The 17,452-nt window shown below is 36.6% G+C and overlaps 1 protein-coding gene across 2 annotated transcripts; it reads left to right on the forward strand.

Annotated features, from left to right (window-relative positions):
- The first annotated feature begins 734 nt into the window (after positions 1-734).
- Positions 735-14,320, forward strand: LOC121322543 (CAP-Gly domain-containing linker protein 4-like). 2 transcript variants are annotated; one of them, XM_041262648.1, is made up of 11 exons: positions 735-984; positions 1,481-1,640; positions 4,681-4,996; positions 8,552-8,710; positions 9,524-9,650; positions 10,172-10,248; positions 10,641-10,768; positions 12,002-12,132; positions 12,335-12,426; positions 12,870-13,235; positions 13,599-14,320. In XM_041262648.1, the coding sequence occupies exons 1-10, from the start codon at positions 894-896 to the stop codon at positions 13,191-13,193; spliced, it is 1,605 nt and encodes a 534-aa protein (XP_041118582.1). In that variant the 5' UTR covers positions 735-893; the 3' UTR covers positions 13,194-13,235; positions 13,599-14,320. The 2 variants fall into 2 exon arrangements, with proteins under 2 accessions (XP_041118582.1, XP_041118583.1); XM_041262649.1 differs by having other exon boundaries at positions 8,552-8,701; positions 13,599-14,319.
- The last annotated feature ends 3,132 nt before the right edge of the window (positions 14,321-17,452 follow it).

Raw genomic sequence — 17,452 nt, forward strand, 5'->3', positions numbered from 1 at the left:
CTTTGAATGATTAGCATTACTAGTACTGTTGGAGAGGAATCGGAAATCTTGAAATGGAGCCGCTGTGAATCCTAGTAGTGGTTGGTAAATTTTCCTCATCCGATGGCAAGAAGAAACTAACAGCAAAGTATATGTATGAAAGTCAAATTTGTGGTTTTAGAAACAGGGTTGGGTGGCCAGTAATTGGCTTATAACGTGCTCTTTGCTTTATATATGTTTCTTTGCATAATAAACATCATGTCTTGCACAACTTTAACTGAAACTAGTTGCTATCGTCACTTGCATAGGCAAAACATGAAGTTGAATATTATTGGGAGATAGCTGCTGCCCTCTACAGGACGAACTAACTTCAAGGTTGTAAGTAACACATTACAGGCTTAGGTTACCTTAATGCGCTGGCATGGTTTCATCACAGTTTTCTTTGTTTTATTTTTAATCGGAGATACACACTATTTGACATACATTTAAATGGTTTTGCAGATTTGAGCCAACAAGCTAAACTGGATTTCCACCTGCTGGAGGTGCTTGGTCATCGAACTGTACATCCAATGCACAACAAAGTACAGCTGTTATACATAAAATGAGAAGCAGCACCGTGCTATCTTGAGAGAGAAGAATTGCTGGTACTAATACAACTGAAACGAGTTTAAATGTTAGTTCTTACCACTCTTAAGATACCTCCCCTGCACTACCGCTTTATTACAGCAGGTGTGGTAATGACACTACCGGGATTTCCAGACACAGCCCGAAGGCTTCAAAGTGTGTCTGACAAGTACAGTATTCACTGCGCGCTTATTTAAAACGCATTGCAACTCGAAACAAGTTCTAAGAATAATAATAATAAACAAACAAACACAATATTAAGGACTTTAACCTCGAATGCAGACAGAGAAATGAGTATCAGTGGAACTAGCCCCGCTGGTGAAAAGATTTCAAATTCCAGGATGGATCTGGACGGAAGCTTTTTATCAAGCAGTCAACCAGGTAAAGGTTTGCCTTTTGGTTTATTGGTAGAGTATCGATGTGCATTTGGAATCGAGGGACCTTTGGCAACTGGTCTTGGTTATGATGTGTAGTGTTTTAACTGTTCTTGATTTTGTGTAGTGTCTTTTTTGCACCTTCCGCAGCAGGTGTTTAACATCGAATTTTACTCATATATATATATATATATAATTCTAAGTTTGTGTAGTTAAAGCCTAGAATCTGGATAGCAGCACGCAAATGTTAAAGTAGGTTAGTATTGCGTATCGATATGTGAAAATATAAACGAAGGAAGATAAAACTACCCCACTTTACGTAGGGATACAGGTAGCAGGAGGATTGTTTACAGTTTGATTTGGTTTCTGACTGCTTTTGAAAATGCACATGCCTTGATCAGTTTGCAAGGATTGTTTTCTACCAATTTCTTATTTTGCCTTTTTTTTCAGATCCATTTCCATGTTTTATGAGTTTTATCTTATTTTTTATATTCTTGTTCTAGTCATGGAATCTCCTCTTGCAGAATGTTACCCAGACTCTGATTGTTTGAGAGAAGATAAACAGATCGCTTCAAAGGCTGTTCTGTTTGTTATTAACAGTGCGCGGAAAGGGGCTGTCCCCCTGTGTTCAAGTATTGCTGAACTACTTCGAGAGAATAGACGGTAAGTTTAATTCTGCAGTGAATTAAGACCTGTAAGAAAACTTTCCCTGTGCTAAATTATACTTTTAAAGTGGCAGAGAAGTGAAGTAGAGGTTAACATATTTACCTGTAAAGAAACTGTAAAAGTATTGTTCCATGGGAAATCAGCACGAAATACGGGTAGTAGGATAACTTGGGATCACAAAAACAAGTTGGCATGGGAACTGTCTTCATATTTTTCGGCAGTGATTAATACAAAACAATACCGTGGACAGCACTTAAGTCGGAATTATTAATTATTCATGAGTGATAAGTATACAGAATATATGGCAGTATACAGGGACTGAGAATAAAGCTAAAAATGTTGTATTTCAAAAAGCGTTGTGACCATGGCTGGCATAGAGATTAAATGAGTTTAAAAGGCTCAGGTATTTAAAACACATACAGTACAGAGTGAATTGAGCTCCACCATTGGCTTGGCAGTTAGGGATTTAACACAACATTGTGCGGCTACACAAGACACCATTGTCTGTCTTGGCTTTGGCCTGTCTGGATACTATTCATAGAAGGCCCCTGCCCAGGACTTGCATACATGAACACTAAGTCTACGTGTTCATCAACACAGTACGGTATGGGTTCCTGGCACACCACCAAAACGCAGAACATTTTACAATGTATTCTCACAAATAATGGGATTGGTATGCCTCAGAATGAAAAGCTGCAAAACAGTGGCTCATTAAAATTATGCTTGACTACACCGATTACCACTGGGGAAAAATAATGCAGCTTATTATCTTTAATGGTAATGTGGTGTGTATCACAAATGCATTCTTGGACTGATTGTGTGCCTTGAATGTTTTATGAGTGAACTCTGGATTACGTTTCTTGGGGGTTGGGGGGTGGGTTCAAAACCCTAAAACCACCCCCCTAGCTACGCCACTGCTGGGGATAGCATGTACTAGCATCTGTCACCAGTAAAAACAGAACAAGTGTGTTAGTTTGTGAGCAGTCCTATCAGATATTCCATATTGTGTTCATGAAGAAAGATCAGCATGCTGTTGTACCAACTTCAGACTGAGCCTGGAAAAAGAAAAGCCTGAGGAGTTAGATATGAAGTCACATTGCTCATTAGCGAGCAATAAGTTACCTATTTAATAGCCTTTATTCAGTTTTCAGTGTTACTCCTGTGGCTTTTTTTCTTTTGCACTGAACCAAGAAAATAGACATGAAGAGGTTACACAGTAATCTCATTATTTGACACACGCATTCATTTTTACAGATAAACCATGTTACTACCAATAGCCTAGTATACCGTAGTAGATCTGATATACAAACCAGGAGAGAAAGATAGAAAGTTACAGTGACAAAAGGTTACAAATAAATCTGTAATGACCTTAAGTCAACCAAGTCAAATGCTTTGATTCATACCTTCATCACAACATACTTGACCTAAGGTTTTGCTACAGGAATGGTGCAAGTTACATTAGGTGAATGTGTCTGTGTCTGCACAGTAGCAGTACCTTGACAAGACTGGAATACAAAGTTAAAATAAACACAACTGCAACAAAGATGATTAAATAAAATACAATGTTCTCAAAATGAGAACTACAGCTTGACAATGACATCATTTTATGCTGGGCTAACTTGCCATACTGTTTGAAATGTGTGAAACTATTTATTAAAAAAAAACAAAACAAAAAACCTCTGTCTCTGTGGGAGATGTGCCTAATGCTGTTAAATAGCTCCTCCTAAAGACCCAGCACTGAGATGTCTGGAAGATTCTCTCCTGCTTCATTGGGTGTGTGTTTCTAATCACTCTGGCAACTGTGAGGTGACTGAACCTCCTACTGTGATCCTCCACTGAACATTAACTTCCTGTATTCTTCAAATTCATTGGAAATGAAAAACAAGTGAGCATTTCAGTTCGAAATAACAACTCTGTCTGCGAACACTTTGGATGTTCAGCTTTCTTAATGGAAATAAATTATAGATTATCTGTGGCTTTCCAGCCTGGCTAGAGAAGATTTCTTTGAAATAGAGAGATTAGAGTCCAGGTATGGATGGCTATTCATCACAAATTTACCATCACCACTCTTGAAAAAGGGGCTCAGCATGAGTGTCTTACTTTTTAAATGTTTTGTATTACAAGACGATTAGATCTTATAGGAATGCATGCATATTTGGTTTCTAAGCTACTGAAAACACACTTAGGCAAACATGTCAGTAGCACATATATTTACGATGAACCATACTGTTTAATTAGTGCAAATTAAAAACATTCAGGAGCACAGTAGTAACATTGCTCTGGGCAGATTATAGGTGAGGCTGCCAAACTAGCATAACAGCTTTTGCTTGGATATATTTAGAGAAGCCATTCATCAAAGTGGAGAAAGACAGGGCAAGACAACCAGTTTGTCTGGTTTTCTTCAGACAGTCTTTTATCAGTAGTCATCTTTAATGTTTTACTCACCAGTATTAATACTAGGCTTATTCATAGTAAGTTTATGATGAAGGAGGTTTGTATTTTAAACTTCAAACCCCAGTGAAAATGCACTCCACTCTGAATTCTCTGTTCAGTACAGATTAAGTTATATATTTAGCTTTGTTATATATTGTTATAAATGTATATATGTTTTATTATTTTTTGCCTACATTACTTGACCCTCACACAATATAAAAAATATGAAGCTTAACAAATACATAACTATGTATTCTGTTTGCCCTCATTCTTGTCACGTTTTACCATCATTCCGTGTTGTGATGTGAGAGGAAACCATTATGATTCATTCACTTGAAATTAAACACTGTTAAATTCATTTAACACTGTTAAAAAACATACAGACATCTCTTTTTTGTTATTAGATTGTTTGAAATATGACTCACTTCTCAGTGTGTCTGGGTGTCTGCCACTGTCTTGGTATTTGTGTACCAGTTCTACTATCTTTTAGTAAAAACAGTCAAGTATTTTGTTTCAACACAAATCTCTGAAGACCTAGAATTGTAATACAAGGCTGTAAACATTTTCAGGTATTTAATAAAACCACTTTCTCGTTTCTTGACAGCTTACAGAAAACTGTAGAAGCTCAAAAGAGATTGATCAAGCTGCTGAGGAACACGCCACCAGCTTTCCGAGACTGCATTTCTACCAAATCCCAGACCTGTCCCCACTCCAGCTCCACTTCTACCAAATCCCAGACCTGTCCCCACTCCAGCTCCACTTCTACCAACTCCCAGACCTGTCCCCACTCCAGCTCCACTTTTACCAACTCCCAGACCTGTCCCCACTCCAGCTCCACTTCTACCAAATCCCAGACCCGCCCCTGTTGCAGTTCCTCTTCCACCAGCTCCTCCCCCTCCACCCTGCTCAGCACCACAGAGGTTTGTGCAGCCAGGCAGACAGGGCAGGAGTAACAGCGAAAAGACTGACAGAAAACTGGAAAGATTACGTCAAGTTTTTACAAGTTCACTTTTCCTAACGCGTTTCGTGTCCTTTGGAAATTTGCAAGAAAAAAAGGATGTCCCTCTGAGATGGGGCTTCTCTGTTGTAAAATTGTAAAGGGGTTTTAGATAGGACCTTCAACAATATACGTGCAGACACCACAAGGCTCAAATTTCAAGAAAGTTTCTGCATAGAAAGAAAGCATTTATTACCAAGCATATGTAGTTATTTTCCATTGATTTCTAACCTTACCTTACAATATTGTAACTTGTAGATTAGTGCATGGTATAAAACAGAGGGTGTCAGCTTATAGACAAGAGAGGTTTGAGCTCAAAGTGAAATGTTTTGTTTCTGACTGAGATGGTCTGTATTTGCCAGCTGTGTTTCATCAGTGTAAAACTTAAATTCATCAAAGCAGGCACTGAAAAACAGACTAAATAACAGGTAAAGATTTGTGAGTAATGCCCATAGTCGTGATAGTTGGCAATTCTTTTTAAATTCTCAGTTATCTTTGATGATTCAATTGAACTTTTTCTAAAATGAAATCCTTGTCAGCTGTACCTAGTTTTTAACTTCTCACATTACCGTGGCCTAGCTCATAACATACACTCTACTGAGAAACTTTTGTTAGGAAATCTTAAGATAAGTAAAATGAGTAATGGAGCTGTCTTAAGAAGATGTTTTGAATTCTTTAGAAGATAGTATTAGATTAGTTGAACAATTTTTACCTGCTATGGATTGTAAGCTTCACTAACTGTAATTTAATTATTTTATTTTATAAGTAAGGTACTGTTTGATCTGCTAAAGACTGCTGAAATTCCAGACAAGCAAAGCATGTTTCCTGCAAAAATGAAATGAAGTCTTCTGCAATTTGAGAACTTTGCTTTTCATCAGGGATTAGCAAACAATTGAGGGAGGTACAAGTGTATTATTTCACATATAGAACAGCATGGTATATCTGTGAAAGTTTGATGGAAAATCATAATGGATAACAATGTTTCCCATTTTACTCCTGATAGATAATTTTCAAATAGATGACAAAATATTTGAATGAGCAAACGTCTCACAAGATCAGAGCTACCCAAAAATGAAATCCATTTTACTGAAATGATGAGTGATAGGAGATAGGACCGTTGTTACCCATTAACCCCACACAAGCCCCATTTAAGTAATTCAGTATCTTGATTTCATTCAATGGATAATTGTCCCTTTTCAAAAATAGGTTAAAGATTTAAATTAGCAAGATGTACCACAGGTGCGGGAGACCCTTATGTAATCTATTTGCTACCAATGTACAATGACTAGGTGGAATATCTGTTCATTTTACTCCTAAAAATGAGTTTTTGCAGTGAAGACTGCCAAGACAGTGATCACGTTGAATGTTTTATTTATTCAGCAAGAGACACAGAGCTATATTCTCAAAGCTATTTACTCTAGATTGTCATTAGTGCATTTTTTTCAGAAAGGAAAATCACACCCAATAAAGTTTCCAAACCAGAAAGAAACAACTCAGACATTTAACAGTGGGTCTTGTAAGTTGCCTGAAGGTGTTTTTTTTTTATTTATTTATTTTTTTTTATTATTATTTTTATTTATTTTACTTTTTCACTTCTTCTTGGGTTAAATAGCTTTGAGACTATAGCCCACAGTCTAACCGACAGACAGGAACAGCAAACTGTAAACCAAAGCAAACTGGCTTTAAAGGGAAGCAGAAACCATAAACACAATGAAAACTACAGGACTTTAAAAATGCTTGTGTTTCTCCTTTGCTATTTACACTGTAGAGCCATGTGGCACCACCAGCTGGACATAGTGAATAGAGCACCTAATCTTAAATTAGCATTGATCTCCAACTCCATTCAAAAGTAAAAGAAAGAAAACAAGATACAATGTCGTTGCTGTCACTGCATAGTTGTATGTATTTCCATGTACACTTGTAATAGCAACTGTACAGTGTGTAGAGAGAAATGCCTTAGGTGCTGTAATAGAAAAAGACAAAATTCATGAACAATGATTAATGAATTATACTAAAATAATCATCGAATATGGCCTGTTTATTTCACAAGTTTTTACCTTGATTCAGTGCTGGAAGACACTCGTTGTTAAGGATGGTGAATTGCCAACGACCTTTAAAAAACTGCCAAGGTGTCTCTGAAACCAGTATTGGAATATTAGGCTTGAGGCTTTTGCCTGTCATGAGATTATCTTTATATCACCCACCTGGAGCTTGGAGGGTAATGTGTAATAAACAATTAGATACATATCTGCCAGTTCTTTTGGCGAAGTAGGAATGATCAGCTTGTATGTCAGGGATAAGTGTTCAGAAAGTGCCATACCAAAAACATTCAGGGTCAGTGTTGTACTTCGTGATATTTTAAGTTACATTTTGTACCTTTTCCCTTAATTTTTTATATATTTTTTTGTTACATAGCAACACAATCACTACTTTGACCTCATAGTTCATTTCTATCCCAGTGTTCTTTTCTCCTGGTAGAATAGGAGGCTGGCAGGAGTGTGGATTCTTTCTACAGGTCCTTCAGACTCTGCGCTGCTGTCAGATGCCAGAATTTGAACTTGCAGTATGAGCTGACAGAAAATGTTATTTGTGCATAGAATTAAAAAGGAACAGCTGAACCCCCATTGGCTGAACTATGAGGAACCAATCCATTGTTGATGTGCCAAACTCTTCAATATTAGCCATGTTTACCTCTTAGGGTAAATACTGAGAACACTGCTGTAAGCAAAGATTTCATGTTGTTCTTTTGGAAACTGGCCTAGTCCAGTTATTCAGTTAATTTAATTAATTCATTATAATGCTTCATTCTAAGGCTTTTTCAATTGAAAAAAAAAAAAAAAAAAAAAAAAAAAACATTTTTATTTAATCATAATACTTTAAGTATTTAAATGTTCACACAGTACACTCCTAGAGGTCCCTCCCAGTTACTTTGCACTTGTAAAGTTTTTGTTCTTTGAATAATAAGAGGATGATATTGGATAGTTTTTAGGGTGTACAAATACATGTGTTAATGTAGATTTATAGGACGGCATATGTCTGTGTATGGCAGACTGTCAGCACAAGTAGAAGCTAATGGACCAAGGCTGAAAGCCAAAGTCTGTTTAAGCACTGTGTGTGTCGATATAACACGTATACAGACGTTCATCATTTATAACTCGATTATAAACTGATTTTTAATACACAATTTAAAGAGCCACCTATGTTTGTCATCTGATTATTACCAACCTTTATTTAGTCCATTGTGAATTTCATTGAAAAGAGGGAAAAGTTTGATGAAGAGGTATGCGTCCGGGTGTGATGTCACCGTTTGGAATGGACTTTGCAGAAATGGAATTCCGAGAGTTGCCTTATGAATGATTTCATGAAGCTGATGTCATGAATGTGATGCGTGGTGGAATAGAGGTGAAATGTGTGCACTGATTGGCTGAAAGGTCCTGAGCAGTCTATATGACCTCTGTTCTTTTTTTGTGACACTCAGGAACAGTGGAGCCGCTCATCCAGCTCAGGCCGACAGAGTTCCTCCTTGCAGGGAGAGAGTCGAAGCCCCCACTATTCTGCTCTCCCTCCTCTGGTTGCCTTGAAGGAGTCAACAGACACCTTGACAAAACACAGACCACAGGGTAATGGGGTGCGTTCGGTTAGTATTATTTGTGAGGGATTTTGGTGCTTGTCATTGGCTGCACTGTATACTGAAGGCCTCTGTGTTTATTGCCCCTTGGGTGCCTAAAGCCTGCCCTGGAGCTCCACCCTCTTGCTGATTGAGCACGGTTCATTTTACATTCAAACCCAGGCCTCCAGGTTTCATTGGTTTTAATTACAGTCAAACCTGCTTAAAATCACTCCTGTTAATGTCATCCTTATTATCACCACCTTAAAATGTCCCAGAATATCCAGAATATAAGTGGAGTCAATTGGAACAAGCTCCTGATAATATCACCAGTTATTGTCATGCTCCAGTTAATATCACTCATTTTTATCCATACTCTCATCCTACTTAATATAGCTTTGGGAAACCGAAGCATTGGATTAGAAGGTTTACATGCAACTGAGTGGCATGTAAACCTTATATAAAGAATGGTAGGAGACTATAACATACAGAGCACGACAATGCATATGTTTGCAGCTTTTTGTTTTTAATAGTAAAATATGTTGAGCATGTACAGTATAGTAGATTGTATATTTTAAACCAACATAAAATATGCTATTGTAACAATTTTTGCTCCATCCCTTTGAAGTGATATTAAAAGGGTTGGCTGTACTGATCAATGAATAAGCTTCCAATATGTCAACAGTCTGCTTACAACATGCAAGAAAAAGCCCTGTTGTATACACTGTTATATTGCATGATAGAGGCAGCAGTCATTGAATACTGTGGTTTGCCTGGGCTAGATGTATTTGTGTGTGTGTGTATGTTTCTATTTATTTTGGGATTTATTTTTGTTCCACTCAGTCTGATATTCAGACTCACACGAAGGATCATGTTGCTAAGTTTCCTGCAGTTCAGGCTTCCAATGCAGAGCACTGTCCCAGGCCTCGGAACGTCCAGAGAAAGAATTCAGGAACGTTACAACACCAAGGTACGCTAGGAATGAGAAACGTTTAACAATTATCTTGTGTACAACAGAATGCATTTCAAAATGACAAAAAAAATTTGATCAGGTTTAGTCTTGCTTTAGTAGCCATCAGTGAGTGATTGGTAGTTTCACAGACTATAATTAACAATAGTCCTTGACTAAGATGCCTAAGGTATCATTAGGTAGTACAGGCTTAGTGCTAATCAAGGTCTGTAAAACCAGCCACACTTATGTTTTTGTAAACCCTGCTGCTTTGCTACATGAACTGCTCATATAAACCATTTCATATTCACAGTGTGATGGAAACTAGTAGTTATTGTTCTAGTATTTGCCATACCGCTGTATTCTTTGATTTTCTCAGTTGAGTTCCAATACGTGGTGTTCAAAAACTAACCATTTCACTGCTGCATTGTTTAAACCTCTGGCCATATCAATGACCCAGACCACTTACTTTGACGTAAGGTTTTATAGATTCACATCAGTTTTCATTACGATGAAAAGACTCTTGTTTTGTTTTTCCCCAGCTTTCAAGTATGGAGGAGGTATTCAAACACTCTCTTGCAAAGGTCGAGAAGTTGCAGAGAATGATGTGAAACACCAGGTTTGTTTGACTAGTAAAGCTATGGATTGTTTTGTACAAACATATAGCAGGAGCATGGACCCGGCTCTGATCCATACTTTATACATGCAGAGTAGTCAACTCACTGCTTTAACTTCCCTTTTCATATACAGAATAATCTGAATCTATAACTTGAAAAGTGTTCTAAGAGGGCATTGCTAATTTTTGCTAAAATGTAAAGATAAAGATAAAGGGCTTCATTGATTCTGATTCCTGAGGGTGTGTTGACTTGTTGCTGTTCATAAGGGAATACACAGAGATGTAAACCTGTAATCCACTTGCATGCTTGCAGTGTTCTGTTATGTATTGCATCACAAATCTGCAAGTCTTTGATTTTCTGACATATTTGTAAGACTTCCTTTGTTTTTTATCAGCAAAAGGGAAACAACAAAACCAGGCATCTTCCGTCAGAGCAGAGAGAGCAAAATATGAGTTCTGTTCCAGGTCACAGCTCCGAATCTAGCTGCTCTCTGGGACAGTTAGATGTATCTTCTACAGACAGGTGAGGCTTCTCTTTAGGCATCAGCAATAGGTAGTTTTCTTCCATTTGTTAATAAAGGTTTTCCTTTTTTTTTTTTTTTTTTTTGGAAATAAAAATTAAGAAAATGCTTAATTTTTAAATTAAAATTTCCAAAACAAACAAAAAAATGTGTGCTTTATTGACAAAGTAGGGCTGAATAATTTGTTAACTAAAAACAGAAAATCATAACTGCGCTGAACAAAAGTTATGATTAACACTACATCTCTTGCGAGCTATTAAATATATCATTTTTTGTAGTATTATAGTAACACCGTTTTATGAATACTTACTGGTATATGCATGTTATCGTGTTTTTCAAAGTCATTATGCACTTAGTTGTAAAGCTTTTTGTAGGCTTTTTGAAGTTGTTATGAATTCTACAGTGTTCAATTCAAATAAAGTGTTACCAGAATATATAAGATAATGTTAACTTCATGAATGTAGTCTGATATCAAGCTTTGAGAACCAAGGTTGTACCTATAGTTTTCGATTTAGGAATGCTGTTGTATGCCTTTTTAACCATGTTGTCTGTTAAATCCTAAGGTGATGTACAGACTATTTTGAGCTGCAGTTATGTCCATCCTCCTCACCATGAAGGATATTTGAAACCCTTTTTCATTTTTCTGTATTATTTGCCATGTAGCAAATTAACAGACTGAGTGATTGTGCAGAGAGTTTAACCTTGTAATTTAATTTTTTGCCTGTAAACTAATTACAGGGTGAGAATTGATTCATCCTCTTCTGTTAAAATATTCTTAAACCTAGATGAACTGCCAGGTAACTTGAACCACTGTCTTTACGGGTGTTAGTGTTGGATAGGTTTGCCTGAAATCACAGACAGAAAATAAGAAACGGGAAACTGCAAAAGCTTGAGTGGCGTTGCCAAATTCGACGTGCCTCTTTTTTACGTTGGCTTACTAAGCCCTCTGTTGGGTCACTTTTTTGTTTTGGAAAAGGCTAAAAAATAAATGACTTATTTAACATCATGATAATGCTTCTGTCACTTGAAGAAAGTGTCACTGTTGCATGCCTGCAGTATAACAACCTCCCACAGTATTCCTTTATGGCATGATAATAATAATCAGATAATAATCGTATAATACTGCATTGTAGTGTGATTTTTTTTTTCAAATGCCGTATTATATGTAAACTAGATTTTGAAACTTAACAATGCAAACTGTAATAGTTCGCTTGCTTTGTTCAAACCTGTGAAAGGAAGCAGCGTTTGAAGCTGGATGATCGGGTGCTGATAGAAAGGAAACTGAAAGGAGTTGTACGGTTTATTGGATACCTGGCCACTACGAACACCAAGGAGATCTTTGTTGGTGTGGAGTTAGACACGCCCTGTAAGTAACACTGTTTTGTGTGTATGTGTGTATATATATATATATATATATATATATATATATATATATATATATATATCAAATAATAAATACTGAGGGATAAGAGAATTCAAGTTAAATTCTTTCTGTCATTCCTGTACTTTTCACATGCACTTCAAATAACTATAAAGTGACAACTAGATGTGTCTATTTAACCCTACAGGTGGAGAAAGTGATGGGGAGATATATGGGAAACGATATTTCACATGCAAACCCAACCATGGCACCTTTACTCCAATATCTGATATCCAAAAGGTTTGTGTTCATCCATTTATTTAATTTTATACAAAGAAACACACTTAAACAGGTGACAAGTACAACTGTTTAAAAAAAAAAAAAAAAAAAAAAAAAAAAAAAAAAAACTTTTAAATACATTTTTTGTTTGTTTGAAACTTTGTTATTTTGTCTTTTAAGTGAAAACATAACTAATGTAAAACCATAAGAAAGGCGAAACAGACTTCTGATTCATAAAAGAATTTTTTTATATATATATTATATATAATATTATATATATATTATAATATTATATATATATATTATATATATATATATATTTATCAGTAATCACTTTTAAAAAGGCAACTTACGTGAGCACAGAAGATGGAAATTGCTTCAGAAAGTTTTCCACATTTTGGAACCTGCTAGTTAGGATTTTTTTGTTGTTTTTTTACTGAATTAACAACTTCTACTCTTCATAGCTTTCCAAACCAGCTGCCCTGCCCGATTCAGGAAACACAGCATCGAATATGCCAGACTCCAGCGACTCGGATTGGAGCAGAAGTACCTCAAGGAAGAGCTGCAGGAGATCACTTCGAAGGACAAGAAACCAGCTGCATGTCAACACCTTGGTTCACTGTGAGCCACTAGTCACAGTCGCTAGTGACAAAAGGACCGAGGCACACAGCAGTCCTGCAGTGCATAGGAACTTCAACAGAGTAACACCACTCCCTTCTCTAGCTCCTGGCTACACAACTGAACGCTCAAGGCCAGTGGACATGAAGGGGTTTCAGAAGGTTTTTTGATCTGCATAATAAAAAATAAAAAAAATCCTGCTTCTTTTTCTGGTATAATTATTTTGTTCACTGTTATTTTCCTACCGATATTAGGGGAAATAGGGTGTGGTGGGGTGTTTTATTGGTTAAAACCAAAAATAAGAAGCCCTAATTATAATGCACCACAGGTGTCACTGCTTTTTAAAAAGGATCTGATATGCATTAGCTTCGGGGAGTGCAAAAAATATAATCTTGTGCTTGAGCCAATCTGGCATGGGGTACTACTGCCCAGTACTATTTGATTAGGGTTACAAGATTCAGATTTTGCTTTTGACATTTCAGATGTTTTACTGTTGTTGCCAGGATAGAAAACATAATGCTACAAGATATTTTTGCATGATTTGTGAAACTGTCTTTTTGTTCTTTTGACTCCAGTGGAGGACAATCCATTTTGGCAAAACGGACATCATAACCTTCACAATGGACCAAGGAACTAAATCTCAAGCCAACAGCAGTACTGTATAACACATTTAACACAAAGCTGTAATATTTAAAGACTTGCCTTCAGTTTCAACGGCCAGCTATTTTGCTGTTGGATAGAAAACATTAGAAGCTGTAGTGAAATTCCCAGCGGATACCTAAAACTTCCTTGGGGCAGTATGCAGAACGACATACAAGTCTTCAGTTACCTGATTAATTACTTACTATACAGACACTTTAAATCAAAATGAACTTTCTTGTTATTGATGTGCAATCAGATGGATTTTGGTATTCTCGCAAGGAAACCAATGTGTACCTTTATTAGTCTAGGTTCTACGATGAAAGAAAAACTATTTTCTTTATTAATTGTGACAAGAGGTTAATTGACCCCTCTGCATGTTTGTAGAATGCAACAGTACATCTATACTTGTGTGTAGTAACTATTTGTTGTGTCGTTTCCTGGGAATACATCCCAGAAAGACGAATGTGTATAATGCACTTACTCCAGTTATAAGCACTATACATTAAGACTATTGTTCTGTATTTGGTATTGCTTTGGTTGTAAGAGATATATTTGGTAGTGGTTACATTACGACAGACAACGTTTTTAATTCCTTTGTTTTTTTGTATTTTTTTTTTTATTATTATTAGTACTCCACATAAAAATATTCAATACTAGTTAGTGTGTCAATTTATCCTTTTAAATATATGCATTAATATTATGCACAAAACAAACAACATTTTAAGAAATAAATACTAGGTCTGATCTAAAATACGCCTCTGAAGCAACGTAAATCATTGGTGAGAAAAACATGCCTCCTTGGTGATTGTCAGGTCAAGTATCTAATTATTTATAGGAAAATATATAACAAAGGTTCAAAGCACTGCACTTGAACACTTTGGAAATTCTTTGGCTTGGTTTTAAGAAACAAGGCACCAGCAAAGGCATTGTTATTGGCAGCTTTGTTTAAGAATGAAGAAAACTTTGAATTAGTACTCTGGTAAAAGATTACAAAGAACTAATTGCAGAATACATTTTGGAATGTAGCAGTGTAATTGTATAATAAGATCCTGAATTCTCAACTCCAAAACTGTGCAGCCTGTGAGAAGTTGTCACAACGAGACAGGTGGTGCAGTGGGCGGATTCATTAAGATGCTGTGTTGTTTCTCCCAGGAGACTGGGTTTGAAATCCAGCTGGTTCCTTCCTTTATTTTCAAATAACTGGTTAATTTCCTTCCCACAGTAAATTACAAAGCAGGCTGTTCCATTGAAGTGAGATGGCACAGTGGGCTAATTTGTTGTTTCTCCTTGAGGACTGTTTTAAATCCAACTCATTCCTTCCTTTATTTTCAAAAGAACTTGTTAATTTCATTTTAAGTAAATGAAAAAGCAGGCTGTTCCATGGAAGCGAGATGGCACAGTAGGCTAATTCATTAGCATGCTGTGTGCTCCTTGTGGGACCTGTTTCAAATTCTGGTGAATGCCTTCCTTTATTTTCAAAGAATTTGTCAATTGACCTCAGTCAGTGCTAACCAGCACTTGCCTGTGGGAGCTGGTGGCACAGTGTGCTAATCCCATGGCCTCCTCTCCCTGAAGATGGTGGTTCAAATCTAGCTCCTGGAATTGAATTCCTGAGGTAAATCAGCATGGTGATTGTAAGTAATAATGTTGGTTGTTTCCACCAATCTAGAGGGCAGCCTACACCAAAGAGGAGGATGAAGAGGGGGGGTTGGCACCTGGGAGTGGAGGAGGAAGAGAACGATGCCTTTATTTTGTGGCCCTAGCAGTCCATATATAATAAACTTTTTTTTTTTTTATCCATTTGTTTCATTTCCAATTGAAGTTTAGTGGTAGTGTTTTGGTTTTTTGTTGTTTTTTTTTTGAGCAACCTATGACTGCAAACAATGTAACAGTAATCAGCATGTTTTCTTGGAAAGCTACCTTTTTCTTTTACATTTATTTTGGTCTGTAGCACATACACTATGCCTGACACTGTTGATCCTTATATCACATGAAAGTCCATTTGTTTAGCCTTTCGTTTAATATGTAACAACTGCTTGTACTACACTCATGCAAGAAGTTATACAATTAAAAAAAAACATAGCAGAAAACAGGCAAAAATAGTGCTGTGTAAAGTGTTAAGGTTGCCAAGGTTTTCCCTTCCAGCACTATACAACATTTAGGGGTATTTTTAACACACAATGATTGTTATTTTAAGTGTTGCGCAGGGTGCTGGTGTAGTGTTTTGTTTATATGGTACTGTGGTGTAACCAACAATCCAATTCCAAACGCTCAGCATTTATAGAGTTAATACCAGACATTGTGTCCCAACAGCTATAGTTAATAAAGCCAATACACTGGGAAAGGGGTGTACAGGGGTCTCCTCTAGTAACGGCACGGCCGCATAGTGTGCAGAGGGAGTCATACAGTCAGGGGAGCTCAGGGGTCCCCTTGGTCACTCCTGGTAAAGGCATAGCCGCATAGTGTGCTTACATTTCTTATCCAATGCTGTCATCATGTGGCCATTTTTTTTAAAATCTGAAGACAGCTCAATATCCATTTGAAATGACTCCCGATACTAACGCCCTGTGCAAAAATACACATTTCTGATACATTCTTTAAAACCCTAACCCTGTAGCGAGAAAGAGCAACTGTAACATCTTGCCTTTAACAAACTGATAGGATAATACAAGCTACAATAAGCAGCTGATTCCCGATTGGTGCACACAATTTGCAAATCAAACTGACACCCAACAACAAACCTATTTTGCATAGGCCCAATGGCTGCCCAGTGTGCATACCTGTTTTAAAACAAAGTATATATGATTAATAGACATTTTTGTAGTACTGGCGTCCACATCAGTATTTTAAAAGTATTCCATTTTCAGTTTTGTGATGAACTACTGGTTTTACTATCGACAGGCCCATCAAGACGGCAGGGAGGCCGGGTCAGTGCCAGTGATAATGCTGCCACTGGCACTCTTACATTTAATGAATCAAACATGGTTATTAAATTATCAATTGATTGAATGTGTTCACTGTTAAATAGCAGCAAAATCCTTCAAGTTATATTGTACTTTTTTGTGTGTGCTTTATGCAACGGGGAGGGGGCAAGTAGATTTTTCAAGCATTTTGTCCCATGGACAAACCTGATAAACTTTTTTAAAAGCTTACATTCGGTACAAAGGAAACAAATAGTTAGTACAGTTACTATTTTAGAGAAACAATTAAAAAAAAAAAACTGCAAATGATGTTTAACATACACTTCTCAAAATTGTTACACATTCCTTTCATGGATGAAAACAATATTTGTTGTGAATAAAATCTGAAATATATTAGGCATACAACATATATGGGTTGAGTTTGCAAACAAGTAGGATTCTATCCAAAACAAGGTCATAAAAATGGTAAATGTTCTGTGTATATTGTGTATTAAGTAACATACACAGCCTAGGCCACAGGAAAATGTGAGTGCTTGAGTCGCAAATGCAACCCATATATCATCTACCAATCCTCACCTAATTTAAGTGGCCAGAGGTAAAACAGGTGCACCACAAAATGGTACATTTTTTTATTGGACAGTGGTCATTATTAAACTTGATCAAGAGAATAATAGAATACTGCTGCGTATTCCTTATGGGATGTTTTATAAGAATGTTTAAGAAAGAAAAAACAAAAACCTGTATGACTAATTTGGAACACTGAATAAACAAATAATACAACCACTGTTTAAAATGGCCACAATTATAAAAAATATTTAAAAAAATAAAAAAATAAAAAAAAAGGTTAAAAAGACCTGAGACCAGTG

This window comes from Polyodon spathula, chromosome 11, assembly GCF_017654505.1.
Source record: "Polyodon spathula isolate WHYD16114869_AA chromosome 11, ASM1765450v1, whole genome shotgun sequence".
NCBI lineage: Eukaryota > Metazoa > Chordata > Actinopteri > Acipenseriformes > Polyodontidae > Polyodon > Polyodon spathula.

Bases quoted from the DNA above. Each gene is read 5' to 3' on its own strand.
- LOC121322543 (XM_041262648.1), top strand. From the start codon at position 894: ATGAGTATCAGTGGAACTAGCCCCGCTGGTGAAAAGATTTCAAATTCC. The intron at 4,997-8,551 runs GTTTGTGCAGCC...TGTGACACTCAG, and splicing joins CCCTGCTCAGCACCACAGAG to GAACAGTGGAGCCGCTCATC. The intron at 9,651-10,171 runs GTACGCTAGGAA...GTTTTTCCCCAG, and splicing joins AGGAACGTTACAACACCAAG to CTTTCAAGTATGGAGGAGGT.